This window comes from Protopterus annectens, chromosome 10.part0 (assembly GCF_019279795.1).
Source record: "Protopterus annectens isolate FY-2018-M chromosome 10.part0, PAN1.0, whole genome shotgun sequence".
Taxonomy (NCBI): Eukaryota; Metazoa; Chordata; order Ceratodontiformes; family Protopteridae; genus Protopterus; species Protopterus annectens.
In genome coordinates this window covers 327,236,959-327,253,858 of record NC_056744.1, presented here as the reverse complement: position 1 = coordinate 327,253,858, position 16,900 = coordinate 327,236,959, and the positions used below count along the sequence as shown (strand labels likewise).

The following is a 16,900-nucleotide window of genomic DNA, read 5'->3' as shown; positions in this document are numbered from 1 at the left end:
CAGTTTAACTACCCTTTTTGTTCATAAAGCTTAGTGAGCATCTTATATCTGTCAGACAGCTGATATCATCTGTTAGAGCCTTTGTCAAGAATGTTTATAATATATATATATATATATATATATATATATATATATACACACACACACTATATACACACACACACACACACACACACACACACACACACACACACATATATAAAACTTCATAGACTGAACACATTTTTCAACTTCAGTAATGTCATTAATATAATAGTATCATTAAAGATCCAGCTCAAAATTGTTAGACTCCTTTAGTAGTTTACAGTAGTTTATATTGAAATTACCAGTAAAGTGACTTTTGGAAAAGGAGGGAGCCTTAACTGTGTAGCTCAGAAATACCCCTTCAAATCAGGTAATCCCAAATGGGTCTATATTATTCTGTGGAATGGCTGTTCAGAGAATAGCCATTCATTTAACACCTATTTAGCGAAGCCACTGTTTGTTGAACGGCAAATTTTAACTAGGGCAAACCAGTGGTTGGCCATCGTCTGAAATTTGCCCTTTTCCTCACTGTAATGTGATCTCAGAGTTGGTATCTTTAGTTAGGAGGTGTGTTGGGGCACAACCGCACACAATGGGGTGTGGGAGGGGTATAGCCCCCACCTTGGCAGGTTTTAAATTTTATTTATTTATTTATTTTTGCAGTCACTTTGTTGACCGACCCTTGTTGGCCCTACTTAAAATTTGTTGTTAAATGAAGAGCGGCTTCACTAAATAGGTGTTCGACGAATGGTTATTTGCTGAGTAGCCATTCGACAAAATGATATGAATCCATCCCAAACCACCTTGTTCTATTGGAGCGATCCGCTTATCCCACTTGATTCTTGTCATCTTTCCCTCTCAGATAAAATCCTTCTTGATATCCAAAACGTCTACTGTGGTTGAAAAAAATATGCCTGATCTGTGTATGAAACTAAAGGGACTAAAAACATTTTGACTGCTTGTATCTTGCTATCCATATCCATACACAAGTTTTTGAACTATCTTTTGTTTAGAACCTTCCCACATATCCTTAGCTGCCATAACAGAATCCTTTTTATTCCATACTCCTAAGTACTTCATTTTATGTCCCCATAAACATGGGTATTGCTGAACCAATTTGTGTATGAGTACATAGTTTACAACTATTGCCTCTGTTTTATCTTCATTAATTTTGTATCCCAAAAAGACTCAAAAGTGTCTCATAATATTCCACAGCACTGACATTTCCTTTTGTGGTTTTATCATGTATAAAATAGTATCATTTTCAAAATAAAGCCAGCTTTTCTTGACTACCATACTAGTTATATCCTTGAATTTCTGAGTCCCTTATTTTTCTTTGCCAGTGTTTCTAAATATAGTACATATAACAAAGGAGAAAGAGGACACTCCTGCCTGGTTACCCTGCTCAAACAGAAATTATCAGAGAGGAACCCACCCACTTTAATTTTTGCCTCTGATCTCTTGTATAGTCTCCTAATCAACCTTATAATTTTATCAGGGAATGTAAATGCTTTCATTGCCCTACTCATAAAATCCCAGCTTACTCTATTGAATGCTTTCTCTGGATCATAACCCACCAACAGCAGTGGCATTTTCTTACATTCTCCTTCCCTTTTATCATCATTGTTCTATTACTGTTGTCAAATATTTGCCTCCCCGCCACAAAACCATATTGATCCATATCTATAAATGTTGGCTTCACCTGTGCCATTCTTTTAGCCACTATAGACATAATCATGGTTGAGAACTGAAATGGGCCTATATGAAGACTTTAGGTATTACAGCCATCACTGATTTCTTCCAGGATGTTAGTGCTTCTCTGTCTTTTAAAATACTGATAAACAAAACCTTCCAGATCTTTATCAGTTTTTTCCTCCTAGATTCCATACTTCCGCAGGTACTTTGCTGTAGATTGGTTATACAGTACATCACCATTTTATCTCATCTCCTCCTGTCCTAACTGTTAGTAACTGAGTCTCATCTCTCTCTATCCTTGGCATATTTAATTCTTCCATAAGCATTTCCATTTGTACCTTTTCTTGATTTTCATATTTTGCTGCTTTATATAGATTTTCATAAAATTTCCAAAATATTTCCAGTCTCTCTGCAGGATCTGTTATTATCTTCCTTGTTATATGCTTTCTAAGCTTGGCAACAACACATTTCTACTTTCTATTGCTTGAGTTATTGTGCTAAAGTTTTTGTGCTCTGGAGTTGTTATCAAAGAACAGTTGCTTAACAGCAATCTTTCTAAACTCATGCATATTTTTGAGGTAATCCCTTATTTTCTGTTTAACATTCTGCAGTTGCTCCTCATCTAGTTCTTTAAGATTGTATTCTACAATCATATCTCTCTTTCTTTCACTTCCACCCTATTTTTAAGCTGCACTTTAATTTTATCCCACTCCCTAGCTATATTTTTGGAAGAAATTTCTATCATCCCTAAAAACTCCCGAATAATTTCCACTACACATTTCTTAAATTTGTCTCTTTTTAACAGATAGGTGGGAAAGCACCAGTGTCTCATTTTTATTTTAGTTTTTATTGGTGCATGATCTGAAATAGTTATTGGATACATATCAAACTATTCAATTAAATGCACATGCTCCTGCAAAATATAATTTCTGTCTAGGCTAGCTCAGTTTTTGTACCTTGGGGAATAATATGTAAATTCATTCCAAACTCCTCCTACCAAATTTGGGTGTATATATCAGTTAATTGAACGCTTAATTTGAGAGAATTGCTATTTGTCAAGCTGACTTAAGTGAATGCTCAATTAAGCGAATGACCGTTTAAGTGAATATTTTCTCAGGGAAAGGACATTGTTGGCCATCATCGGAATTTGCCCTTTTCCCCACTGTAGTGCTAGTCAGTTAAGTCAGTTCAACAAATAGCGATTCACTCAATTAAGTGTTCGATTAAACTATATAGACCCATCAAATTCACATCTTCCATGCCAAATATTTTCATACATTTCTTCAAAAATCTACTCTCCTTTGTTGTATTTTCCCTTTTAGGCCCCAAACCCAGATACATCCACACTGTTGTAAATCAAATTCCAGTCCCCACATAGAAATAATATTCCCTGCTGAAAGCTGTTTATTTCTTCCAGAATTTTCTTAAGCTCCATTATAGCACTTTTCGGTGGAATATAAATACATACCAGTGTAATCCTCCTCCCTTGCCAGTAGCCCCTTAGTGCTACAAATCTACCATTATTATCTTTTTTATCCTCTTCTGTCACTATTGGAGCTCTTATTGCAATTAATATAAGTACTGCTCTTTTACTTTGTCCTGGATATACCACTGAATAACCATCCTGAAATCCTTTCTTTATCAAATTCACTTGCTCATTTCTTTCCAAATGTGTCTCCTGTAGTATAGCTATTTCCACTCTACATTTTTAGTATAGTTCACTATTCTTTCTTTTTTGTATATATCTGTGAGATCATTTACATTTAACAATAATATGGAAAGTGTTATCATTATATTAAAAAGTTACTATTCCCAACAGTTATGTGTAATAGCTTTTTTAATGACTAGTTTCATTCAGGGTTTGTGTTTCATGCACTGACTAGTTTCAACTTTTGTGTTAGATGCACACACTAATATTTGGCAGGTTGAACTTTTATACAATTGTTTCTTGTTTTATCCATTTGAACCTATCTCACATCTTACAAAACTTTTTGTTTTAGTGAAAACTCTCAAACACACAAAAAAACCCACCCCAAAATGCTCCTAAAACATATTAACTTGATACTAGCACATAATGCTTTTTTACTCCCAATCTAGTTCTAAACTATTTTACCTGCTTATCTGAAAATCTTATTTATACTTAATCAAAATATTAACTCTTGCAGTTATTAGTGTTTTGATATGTTTCAAATGCAATTATACACCTACTTATTGTATTTTTCACTGCTACCCTTTTGTTTTTTCTTTTTCCTTACTGTGTATGAGTATGTCTTCAAACATTTTCTACATATTATTTATTCTATTACTAGGAAGTTTTAGGCGACAACTGTGTGCACCTATTCTGTATTGTTGTATTTTTGACATTTTTATTGTTTGTCATCTTAATTGTGTTTGTCATCTTAATTGTGGAACTTTTCTCCCCGTGCCTCCACTGAAAAGGGACTAATTATTCTCAGCCCAGTGGATAATCCAGGTAAACAAAATGTAAAATAAAATAAATAAATAAAACTATGTACATCTTCAAATATTGAATTTTAACCCTCCTAATAAGAACAATTGTCTCAGACTGACAGCCACACTCATAGACTTGGATTAACCTGTCAGGAAGGTTATCCATGTTAAGACACATGGAATAGCCTGTGCTTCTACTTCCACTAAGTGCTGTCTGTTCTTGGCTTATCTTTATTCCTCTCCCAGATTAGAAAACACTTGAATGTTTTCAGAAAACATTGACTCCTAGCCATTGAAGGAAATAAGTATTTTATTTTTATTGCCCCTTATCAGATTGTCTCCATAAAGACGTGACAACCAGACACACAGTTGCCTCCATTACAAGCACTCATTTATTTGCTAGAGGAAATTTTTCTATTATATCCAATGTTCTTTTCTATTTATTTGCTTCCCCTTAAAACGTGTTACTAGATCAAGCCAAGGTCCTTAATCCAGTAATCGAGTCATTCCTCTATGCAAGAGTAAGAAAAAGCATATACATTTTTCTTGTATCATGCTCTTTTGTTCAGACTTTTATTCTTCTTCTTCTTTTTTTTTTTTTTTACATTGTTCTACCTACATTTCTTAAAACTGTTCAAGGAGAAAGAAAGAAGGAAAAAAATGAAATCAGGAGCACCTGTTTACTTTAGTATCCATATTGTACTCAAATGTAACTGAGAAAGCTTGTAAAAATAATGCTGTTAAGAACAAAATTATTTTGTTTTACTTACAGTTGATTCTTTCCTTCCTCTTCCCCTCTCCTAAATATTCTTCCATACATTAATGACATGAAATAGGGCATATGCTTTGGAGTCCCCTACAAGTTTAACAAAGTCAAAGAAGTCCAATATGTCCAGGTTTTCTTGTTCTGTCATGTTTCACAAATATAATTAATGCTTTGTAATCCCACATTTACTTGTCAATTTCCAAGTTGCTGGTTTTCTTCCAGTTGGTCTCCATCTCCCAAATCCAGTCACTAGTTCATTTCCAAAGTACTCCCGGTATGTTTAGTCAGCTCTTGTGCTTTTTTTCCTGTCTCTCAAGCATTTTCCATTCAAACATTGGAAAAAGGTTTCACTGGCACAGTGTCTCTATGAACTTTATTACCAGAAGAACAAGAAACAGAATCTCCTGTTTGATAGCTCACTTTTTGTTGGACAAACATTTTTATTCCTCCTTAGCATTTTCTGCATCAAAAAATTATTTTGACCCTCCATGAAAGAATATTCTGAAAATAGCTGGATACAGCAGCTTGAGTCTCATGCCTGGTTCTCGACATCCCCTGATTACTGGAATATATTTATTCCTCTTCTGCCTGGTGTACAGTGAGTAATCATTCTCCACAAACACTCTGCTGTCTCCCACTTTTAGTACTTTGTCTTTCTGCCACAGTTTTGTTAGAATCAATTCTTTCTGCTGGTAGGATTGCATCTTTAAAATTAAAAGTCTGGGTCTGGGTTTCTATCTCATAGCCAGGTTTGGAGCATACACATGATGTGCCCTTTCAGTTAACAGCTTGTGCTGTGGAATACCAGTCCAGTTGCTTATTTGTCTTTTCATAAAATTAATACAGTCTGTTCCTACCAGCTCCTCTGATACAGCTGAAACTCTCAGGCTTTCCCTACATGCTCTGTACCCTAATCATGTTATTTTTTGAAACATCTATTCTTCAGCAGTTTTGTATTCAGCCAGGCCTTTTCTTCATTTTGACCTCTTGATTTTTGCATTTTTATCACCTCATCTGAATATCGGTTTAAAGTTTCTTCCATTTTTCCCAGCCTCCACATGCTACCCTTTCGATGAATTTGCATGAATCAAAACAGTGGTAACTTGATTTGGAAATTGATGAATTGCTCCTGTATCTTCTTTTGCTCGTATGTCAATGCCAAAATGGTTCTACATGGTTATTTAGTGTTTCATGAACTTCATTACCATGTTTGAATACTTTATCTTCACATTTGTCCAGTTTGCTGTTTACTTTCTAGATTTCAGAGAAGGCTGTGTGAAGTGATGCACTTAACTGATATGCCACAGTTTTCATCAAAAACAGATGCTTTCATCTTTCCATCTATCATGGGGTTGGCTAACTCTCCAAAGATTTCCGTGGCTCTAAATCGATTTTCTTGTGGTTCTTTTCAGTTATTCAGTGACTTCCCTGATGCATGTTTAGTGGGCTACTACTTAATTAACTTTTCATTGCAGTTGTGAACAAAACTTTAATTAATAGCCAATTTGCTGAAACTATTGACAGCTCAACCAGAGAAAACACCTTGGCCTTAAAAGCACTGCACAATCCACATGATGAAGGAGCACATTTGAAAATCATTATATTTTCTACCTAGGGGATAATAGTCATGTCATCAGGTTATCAATTTAATAGCAAGTAGACATGGTACACCTTGAATCTCAAATGTTTGACCATTGACCCTTTTCTTCATATTCAGATTTTGAATAAAAACAGAGTTCCAAGTGGAATTCAAATGTGACTCTTCTGAAAGGAACACAAATCCACACTCAGTGTTTTGGGGTTCACCCCAATACACTTACTTAATACAGTGAACTCAAACCCTGCTTTACCTCAGAGACTTGAAATTTACCCACCCAGTAGACTCCATCTCTCATGGTGCATTTCATGTGGCTTCATATTGTTAGCCAAATGGTCATTGAGGGTGCATACATCTAACAGTATAGCTTGAGTGAAGATACATTTGGTAGATGTAGCATTGTTAAGGTTTACTGTAAATGATCTGTTGTGCAGGTAATCTGCAAACCATTTCCACACAATTTCCAAGATCCCTTTGTGGATTATGTTGCCCTTTTTTGAAAATTACAAACCAATAGACAATACAGTGAGTGTGTGTGTGTATATATATATATATATATATATATATATATATATATATATATATATATATATATATATATATATTTACACACACACATACATATATTTATTTATTTATTTATTTAACATTTGTTAACCGGGAAAGTCCAACTTGGAACAAAGCCAATTTTTAGCGTCAGCCATTCCTTTTAAATCTTCAGTATACCACACCCTGGAGTCAGTTGTTGCTATAAAAAGAGACTATTAGGAGAAAACCGCATTAGCTCATTTATGGTATCGTAATATGCCAGCAGAGGGAGACAGGTCTGCCTGGGTGTTACTCGTAGCCCAGGAAGCTGCCCCTCCTCCACATAACCCATTGATTTTATAGTAATATAGTAATGTGACAACATCTCATTAGCAAGTAGAGATGTACAGTGTAGTTTCCTTTCCTTAATCTGGGCATTAGGTGCATTCAATGTCACTTTAAAGGGAATGAAAAGAAATTTAATTCGGTATATGCTGTTTATCAAACCTTTCATTGACCCACTGACTTGTATTTACCCTTATGAAACTTTCGTGGTTCAGTCCTAGTCACACAGAGCAGAATCCGGATCACATATTTCAAGTTAGTCAGCCGTATTTGTTTCTTTTATAAATTTTCTACTGTTGTTAGCAGTGTATGCAGTGTGTTTATTTATACTGCCTTGTCTTTATGTTTCAGGAACGTTTATAAGGACTACCGTTATCTTGAGCTGGCTTGTGATTCTCAAGAAGAAGTTGAAAGCTGGAAAGCATCCTTCCTTCGAGCCGGGGTGCACCCAGATAAGTCTTGTGTAAGTTAACACTTTGTAATATCACTAGTGGTGTTATTATAGGCATTTCAACATACTGTATATCACTAATAACAGAGAATTAAGACTGAGCTGCTAATGAGCTGTCATGGGTTTGATTCCCTCATTTGCACATTGTCGAAAGTACAATGCTTACCAAGTCCATCAGCCAGGCAATACCCCCAAGTTGCCCCCTGAAAAGAAGCACTTGTACTAGTAGGCTTAAGTAATATATAAAATAAATGTATAAAGTACTTACAGATGTACACCATTGTCAGTTCAATAACAAGGCCAACATCCAAACTAACTGTTCAAACCAAGTCCATCTGTGAGCTAAATTTTTTGTTACTGTTTGTACACTTTTTCATGTTTATTTAACTATTATAGTACAGTACCTTAATATATTTCAGCTGGTACAAGTGTACATTCAGATATAAACACGTTTTGGTGATTACGGCATTTTCATATCTGCATTAATGACTTTGTGATCTGTTTTTCCTCTCTGATTGTACTTTGTAACTGTAGAACGGAAGAAGTTCCCATCTCAGTGTTCTGTTTGCTCAAACATTCAAGGCCGAGAGACTTGGTCTTTGTTACTATGTACAAGATTCTGTTGTTTGTACATGTTCAGTGACCTGTCTCTGTACATATCGTTACTCTGAAATTTTACTTGCATATTTGTGCTTACTAACTTTTTGAGAATTTCTCTTCTGCCATATGTAAATATTACATCATAATAAAATTGGAATCCTAACATGCAATGCTCTCTATTAGTTCTGAACATGAATCATAAATCAAGGAACTGTTTTTTTCTCTACAGTCCATAAATAATTACATGTATGGAAAGACAGAACCCATCTTAAAAATGGTGCATGTTGGATCCTGTTTTTTGATCACCTGGACTGCATCACTTACTTATTTATTTCAGATTGCTGATTCACTGAATGTAGTAGTTACAGCTGCCTTTAAGTAACATTGTTAACCTGGACTGCATCACTTACTTATTTATTTCAGATTGCTGATTCACTGAATGTAGTAGTTACAGCTGCCTTTAAGTAGCATTGTTACAGTTGGATCTTTTATTAATATTTTCTTCTTTGGCTCCTCTTTCCTTTCTGTTTGTCAAGCACCTGTCCTCAAGCAGGTCTAATTGTTCCTGTCCATCTCCTGATGTTAGATGTTCATCACAGATGCAGTGTTTTCTTAGGTCAGTCGGTCTTTGGCTAATCTTATTCTTCTGAGTGGTTCTACATATGGGGGGCATTTCTGGGCCTTTTCCTCTTCTGATAACTCAGGCATGGGGTGCAGTCTGGGTTTTAGCCCTCTTTACCATAAAGTCACGTACTACAGCTGCCTTTTTTGACACGATCCAAAAGTGACAGGGCAACGGATTGGGCATTAATGGAAAAATGAGGGAAAAATCGTCATAAAGCATTACAGTTGTTCAGGTCTTTCTGCTTACAGTCAGGTTGACAAATGTAGCTTGCATCAAATTATGGCATTTTTTTTTATCTCCCAACAGACTCAAACCCATTGGCTCCTTTACCTTTACCCAGTCATGCAATTTGTTCTGTGGTAGGGAGAGATGGGTATTCATGAGCTCTTAAAACGCATTAATTTCTGCGCAAGAATTGCCTGTCAGCTCATCAGTACCATGGGGAGAGTCAGGTGGACATCAGTACCATGGTCATCAGTACCAGGAGGAGTCAGGTGATAAGGATTGGGCCAGATTGCTGGTTCTAAGGGGCAGCCTCCCTTCTCCTTGATAGTGCACCTCCTCTGGTGGCTATTCTGAGCTCTGCAATGTACTGCAGTCCAAGGGGAAGGTTGCCTCCACACACTGACGTCCCCTTTGCTTACCTTGTGACTTGCATATGGCAGTATAGGCTTGCTAGACTTGAGAGCTATAGGATGAACACCTTGTGCTCCTGCTAGGTATTACCAAGGCCAATAGTCAAGCCAGAGCTGTGTGTGCCCCCCCCCAGATGGGTAAACAAGCAATGACTGGTCAGTCTCATCCCCCCACCCCAGCAGCTCCTACATGCGCCCAAGCTGCTTTTAAAACATAGGTACCTGTGGCTTAGTCTGAGGTTTATTTCTTCTTTCTGTGGAGCTCTCCTATACCAAATTATGAATCATTTTTAGCTTGAGTAATTATTTTTCTCAGTTGTAACAGAAAATGAGAAAAAATACATTTACATATCTACAGAGGTCTGGGCAATGTGACACATGAAATATTTGACTTGTTTTAGAAACACTTCAGGTGTTTAGATTATAGTTGAAGATAGTCCATGATGGGCCTACCCTCTTAACTTGGTTAACAGATCAGATAAATAAAATATGCATGAAGTGTATGTCAGATTAATCATTAAAATACTTATCCAAGAGATTGTAGTCCTACATAGAACATACCCATCCTGACCTGCTTTTTGACTTGTTCTCTTCTGCCCGGATAACTTGTCCTTCATCAAGGCAGGTTGTAGATAGTTCATGTAGCCTTTTTCATGTCCTGATCTGCAGACTGAAACAGAACTCTCCAGAAATTGTTTTTGCATGGAGGTCAACACCCTTCATACTTTACCAGCTATCATTAAGTAACTCCAAGTTTGCAAAAAAAACTCTTGGAACAACCTCATGTTGATCAGGATTAAATGCAGGAATGGTTACGGAGAGGTGAATTTAAACCAAAAGAAGAAAGGGTAATATTGGTGGCCCAGGATAGTGGAATACATACATGTTGGTTTGCAAAGTCCATTGAACATGTGGGAGAAATAGACACATGTAGGTTTTGTAAAACAGAATTGAAAACAGATTAATCTGTTTGCTATTGGTGTGTTTTTTATTGGAATAAAGTTGTGTTACTTGCTATCGCTGGCTATCGCTTATTGGAATCGAACCTTACAGGGAAGTGGAGGACAGCCTTTATTGATACCTTGCAGCGAATATACTTTTTTGATGGTTGAAGAGACGGTCAGTCTGAATGAGGAGGTCAAAGCTAGAATCAGGGGCTTCAGCCAACTGGCACAGAGAGTCAGGGGTAGTATATGACAGAAGAATGCCAAACAAGCAGAGAAGTAAAGTGAACAAAACAGAGATGCAACCAGTACTACTGTATGCTACAGAAACCTGGGCAGTAAAGGCAGAGCAGTTGAGAAAGGTATAGTTGATGGAGATGAAGTGCCTGAGATGGGTCGTAGGGTGCACACTCTGGGAGAAATGAACAAAGGATGACATCAGCGCAGAGGTCAAAGAAGCTCCAACTGCAAAGATGGTTAAAGAGAACAGATTATGGTGCTATGGCCACATGTGCAGGACAGCAAAAGATGATGTAAACAAGATTTAGGAGAGACAGGAAGAAGGCAAGAGGAAATGAGGGTCTCCAACCAAGAGATGGATAGATTGCATGAGAGAGGATCTGTGACAAGCATGACTGTTGATGAAGGTAGGAGAGTGGCACAGAAATGAGGGAAAGGTGGGGACCATTGATGAGATACCTCAACCCCATGTAGAAAAAAATAAATGAGAAAAGCTGGTTGATGATGATGATGATTCATTGCAGCAAAATTAAATAGGTGCCACCTGTTAAACATGCTATTAATGCTGTTACACATTGTGTTATTTCTGTTACACATGCTGTTATTGCTGTTACACATGCTGATAATGCTGTTACACATGCTGTTAATGCTGTTACACATGGTGTTAATTCTGTTACACATGCTGTTATTGCTGTTACACATGCTAATAATGCTGTTACACATGGTGCTACTGCTGTTACACATGCTGTTATTGCTGTTACACATGCTGGTAATGCTGTTACACATGGTGTTATTGCTGTTACACATGCTGTTATGCTGTTATTGGTGTTACACATGCTGATAATGCTGTTACACATGGTGTTATTGCTGTTACACATGTTGATAATGCTGTTACACCTGGTGTTATTGCTGTTACACATGTTAATGCTGTTACACATGGTGTTAATTCTGTTACACATGCTGTTATTGCTGTTACACATGGTGTTATTGCTGTTACGCCATTTAAACATGGTGTTAAAGCTGTTACATATGGTGCTAATGCTGTCTGTTTTTACATTCAAGCATGTGGAAACTAACAACTTAAAATAAATACTGCATCTGGGAGTGCTGAGGCCTGTTTATGTATCCAGATATGCCCTTGCTCAAAATCACTTGTGTAGTTTGACATGGAAACTGTGTTTTTAATAATCTAATCAAAAGTATACCTCATTCAGCTAGTCTTTTTCCTCTCTCAAAAACACAACATCAGAGCTAATTTTTAAAGTGGTCATACCTTCATCTGTGTTCAAATCTTGTGCCATAATTTCCATTTCTATGTGCCTAGCTCTCCCAGTGAGTGACAGTACAACTGCTGGGACATGTTTTTTTTTGTTTTTCCTAGCTCAGTAACGGGAGTCCAAAGTATAACCTAATTTTTCCAGCTTTTGTAAAAACATATCTTCATCAAACACAGATGGAATTCTGTAGCTGGAAACCATCCTCTACTAGTGACAAGACTGAATAAACTTGTTAAATTTCCAAGACATGCAAAGATTATTCTTTAGAGCATAGAACTTAAGTTACACACACAAACAGACACACACGTGCACACGCACGCACACACACACTCCAGTTATATACTTACACACATGCACACGCTCCACTGATATACTTGCACAAAGACACACACAGATGCACAAATGCAAACGCAGACACACACACACACAAATATACACACACACACACACACACACACACACACACACACACATACACTCCACTTATATACTTACACACGTATACACACACACACACACACACACACACACACACACACACACACACGCACAAACACGCACACACACAGACACACACTCCACTTATATACTTACACACATGCGCACACTCCGCTGATATACTTGCACAAAGACACATACACAGATGCACAAATGCAAATGCAGACACACACACACACACACACACACACACACACACACACACACACACACACACACACACAAATATACACACACACACACACACACACACACACACACACACACACACACACACACACACACACACACACCACTTATATACTTACACACACACACACACACACACACACACACTCTCTCCACTGATACACTTACACATATGCAGACACACACACACACACACACACACACACACACACACACACACACTCCACTGATATACTTACACACACACACACACACACACTCCACTTATGTACATACACACATGCACACACACTCCACTGATATACTTACACACACACACACCCACTCACACACACACACTCCACTGATACACACACACACACACACACACACACACACACACACACACACACACACACTTTTCACATCAGTGTGAACTGGGTTTGTTGAAGGTAAAACACTGTCATGGAATATCTTCACAGATCTACTGCTATTCGGTTGACACTACTCTTTACAAAAGCCAGATGTTAACTGCTTTCTCCATAATGAAAAGTGCAAATATCAAGAAGAAATAACAGTGACATCACGGAGGTAGTCCAAAAGTTGCAGGAGACTTTGAGTCTTTTGTTCTCGCTCTCCTTCCCACATTGCTGTTGCTTGTATTTTCTCTTTGTGTATGCAGTGTTTTAATGTAGACAGTCTGCCTTTTTGTTAAATATAAGAATTTGTATTCTGCTCCCCATGATTATATAGCTATTGAGCGGCAAGTGAAGGTGTTTTTTTATTTTATTTTCCACATTAACTGCATGATGGAATTGGCGTAAACAGTAAAGTCTAAATCAGAACTGATATGTGTGTGTGTGTGTGTGTGTGTGTGTGTGTGTGTGTGTGTGTGTGTGTGTGTGTATATAATTTTATATGTATATATATATATATATATATATATATATATATATATATATATATATAATTCATAAAACAGTTATGCGACCTTGGAAGGTTGAAAGGCACTCTTCCAACATATTGTAGCATCAATTTTTAAATGTTTGAATCCACAAGAGTGAATGCTAGTGTGCATTTGCTCTTGTGGATTTGTCATTTTGAATGGAGTCTGCACTATAGTGGAGAATGGGAAATTTACCCTATCCCTCACTGTAGTGCGATCTCGGAGTTAGTATATATAATAAGTAGCAGGGGGTGTAGGGGGTGCAGGAAGGCTTGCCCCCCTGCAGAACATTCATAGGACATAACTGGAAGTCTAGGTAGTTTCAGTAAAGTCGACATTCCTGAGATGTCGACTTTACTAAATTACCACTTTCAATTATGTGAAGGTTCGGCATTTCGGTTTTGCAACATTCTGATTCGGGTAAGTGATGATTCGGACAAGTGTGTTGCAAGATTTTGATAGTAAACCATATATTCATATAGATAGATAGAAACCTAGACCAATATATACACACACACACACACACACACACACACACACACACACACACACACACCACCACCACCACCACCACCACCAGAAAAATAAGTTAAAATTAGAACAAATAAAAAAGAGGAAGAAAAAAAATAAAACTTTAATACTGTCTTAGCACCTCGGCATACAAGCCTTCAAAGAGAGAAAAAAAATTACATAAAATCCTGTTTTATAACACCCATAATTAACACTTCAATTAAATCATTAAATAATACACCAATAAGAAACAACAATTAATTAAAGTAATGCTTTCCAATTACATTCAAGATTTAGACCTAAGGGTGTTAAAGTACCAGATTTTAAAATATATATTGTTTCTTTATAAAGCAATTTCTTTTTCACTTCAACAGTATTCCATCCTTCCACACTCTCTAAAATAGTACCCCTTAAGCAGCTACTACCCCCATGACATAGTGTATAACGAGGTGCTATGGGGCTTTAAATAGTACCCCTTAAGCAGCTACTACCCCCCATGACATAGTGTATAACGAGGTGCTATGGGGCTTTAAATAGTACCCCTTAAGCAGCTACTACCCCCCATGACATAGTGTATAACGAGGTGCTACGGGGCTTTCACTTTTATTATTTTTAATGTCTCTAAGATGCTCCTATAATCCAACTCCGGAAGACCTGTGTGTTTCTCCATTATAGAAGAGGTTGTAATTTCAATATATACACCCACTTTGTGCAACTCTGGTTAGGCCATGTGCAATCATATTAACTTGTCATTAACAGTTACTGAAAGTAGGAAGTTATACAGGAGATGCAGCAATATGGGCATGGCATGGCTGTTACATTTATTAGTTTCTTATTGGTCCATAGGAGGTTACTAGGCTAACAGCTCTGCAGCCCTTACCAACCTAGCCATATTTATCCTGAGTTTCCCCAACTGTCAGTGGTTAGATGAGTGAAGTTCAGATGTCCAAGAGGGACATGGTCATGACCCCAGGAGTGAATTTGCTGTCATCTAGCCATTCATCTAGGTTGCATTTGAACAGTGTCAGGGAGGGGCTCTGTTTCATGACTGTCCTGAAGTTTGATTTATGAATTTGTACCGTTTCCATCAGGGCAGGGTCAGAGACTGCTCTGTAGATGACTGAATGCAGTGACAGGGATGTTATAGATTTCCCAAAGGGAACAATAATACATTTTTTTTGCATTTAGCTTTAATCTGTGGCTTTGGCACCAGTCATTTGTATGAGTTAAACCTGTCTGCAGTATATTAACTTCATTGGAGGACTCAGTGATTGCTCCCAATTTGCAATCGTCAGGGAATTTGGTCAGCCACAGGGTGTCTAAGTTTGCCTGGACTTCCGAGAAATACATTCTGAATAGTAAGGAGCCCAGCACAGAACCCTGTGGTATGCCACTGGTGACTGGTCTTTTGCTAGAGGTGAATTCACCCAGTTTGACAGAAAGTGTCCTATCAGGTTGGCTATTATGTCCAGTTGAGTGTGGGTGCTTGTAAATGTATCTACAAGCACTCCACCTATGAGGACAAAATACAGGCAGTTAGAAAAACAAAAATAATAAATGATCAGCAAAGCAAGGCATCTCCAGTTGGGTCAGTACAGTTTATTTCATCTTGTATCTGGTTTGGTTTTCTGACTGACAAAGATTACAGATGAGGACAGGGTTTTTATACAATCTTGAAAGATACAGCCCTGCCTCTTTAGACATACACTTTGTCCAAATCAGGTCATACATCTATGTAAAATTGCTTGTGAACAGACTATTTTAAAAGTTACTACTGTAACAGGTTTCTTCCCTTTTTAGAGACAAGTACAGAGTCAGCATTCCTTTCTTCAGCTTGCATTGTCATCATATGTTCTTACTGCTTAACTGTCTATCACAACATTTCTAATGAGAAAGACTATTTATTACTGTTACAGCTGCAGTTCATATTTACATTACTGTTGTTGAATAATTCTGAACTAATGAAAGTTTGCAACTTACAAAGTAGTACAATACAAAAGCTTAATTAAAAACTTCATATAAAATCTGCAGCTTTGCAGCATGTATATGCAAGGCACAACATATGCTCCTGTCATTCATTCTATAGATAATGTATGAAATAGAACAATATCCATTTCCTGATTCTTTGCTGTTTATGGCATATATGTACATTTTACAAATCATGTATTTTACATTATTTGCATTCTTTACACATATAGTTTAGGAATGTTTTGATAGAAATAGAAAAGTACTGATTAATACATGTTTTATACAACTTCTAATAGAAGAGCCATTACTGCTGTTACAATACATCAGTGTGTATCAGGGTGTGACCCTTGTTTCAGGCTGCTGTGACCTTTCCAGTCTGTCTTTATCCTAATAGCAGGCTGAGCTGACAATTCTAAAAACCCACTGTGAAGTCTTCTAGCTAGTTTACATCTGTTGTCTGACATTTGATTATTAGAGGAATTATTTTCAACATAAATATTTATTGATATTAATAATTATGCCTTGATAAAGAGAGGAATTATTCATAAGCACTATTTTATCTTAGCTGATGCCCTTTTAGCCAGGCATTGTATTTCCATGCAGCTTTTGTATTCATGTTTTCAGTCACTGGC

The 16,900-nt window shown here is 37.1% G+C and overlaps 1 protein-coding gene across 3 annotated transcripts in view; it reads left to right on the top strand.

Moving 5' to 3' along the window:
• Positions 1–16,900, top strand: part of DNM3 (dynamin 3) — a 2,680,418-nt gene that overhangs the window by 1,852,732 nt on the left and 810,786 nt on the right. For all 3 annotated transcript variants that reach the window (XM_044085220.1, XM_044085219.1, XM_044085218.1), the window contains exon 16: positions 7,758–7,869. In XM_044085220.1, the coding sequence (XP_043941155.1) occupies positions 7,758–7,869 (112 nt within the window). The remainder of the gene's footprint in view (positions 1–7,757; positions 7,870–16,900) is intronic.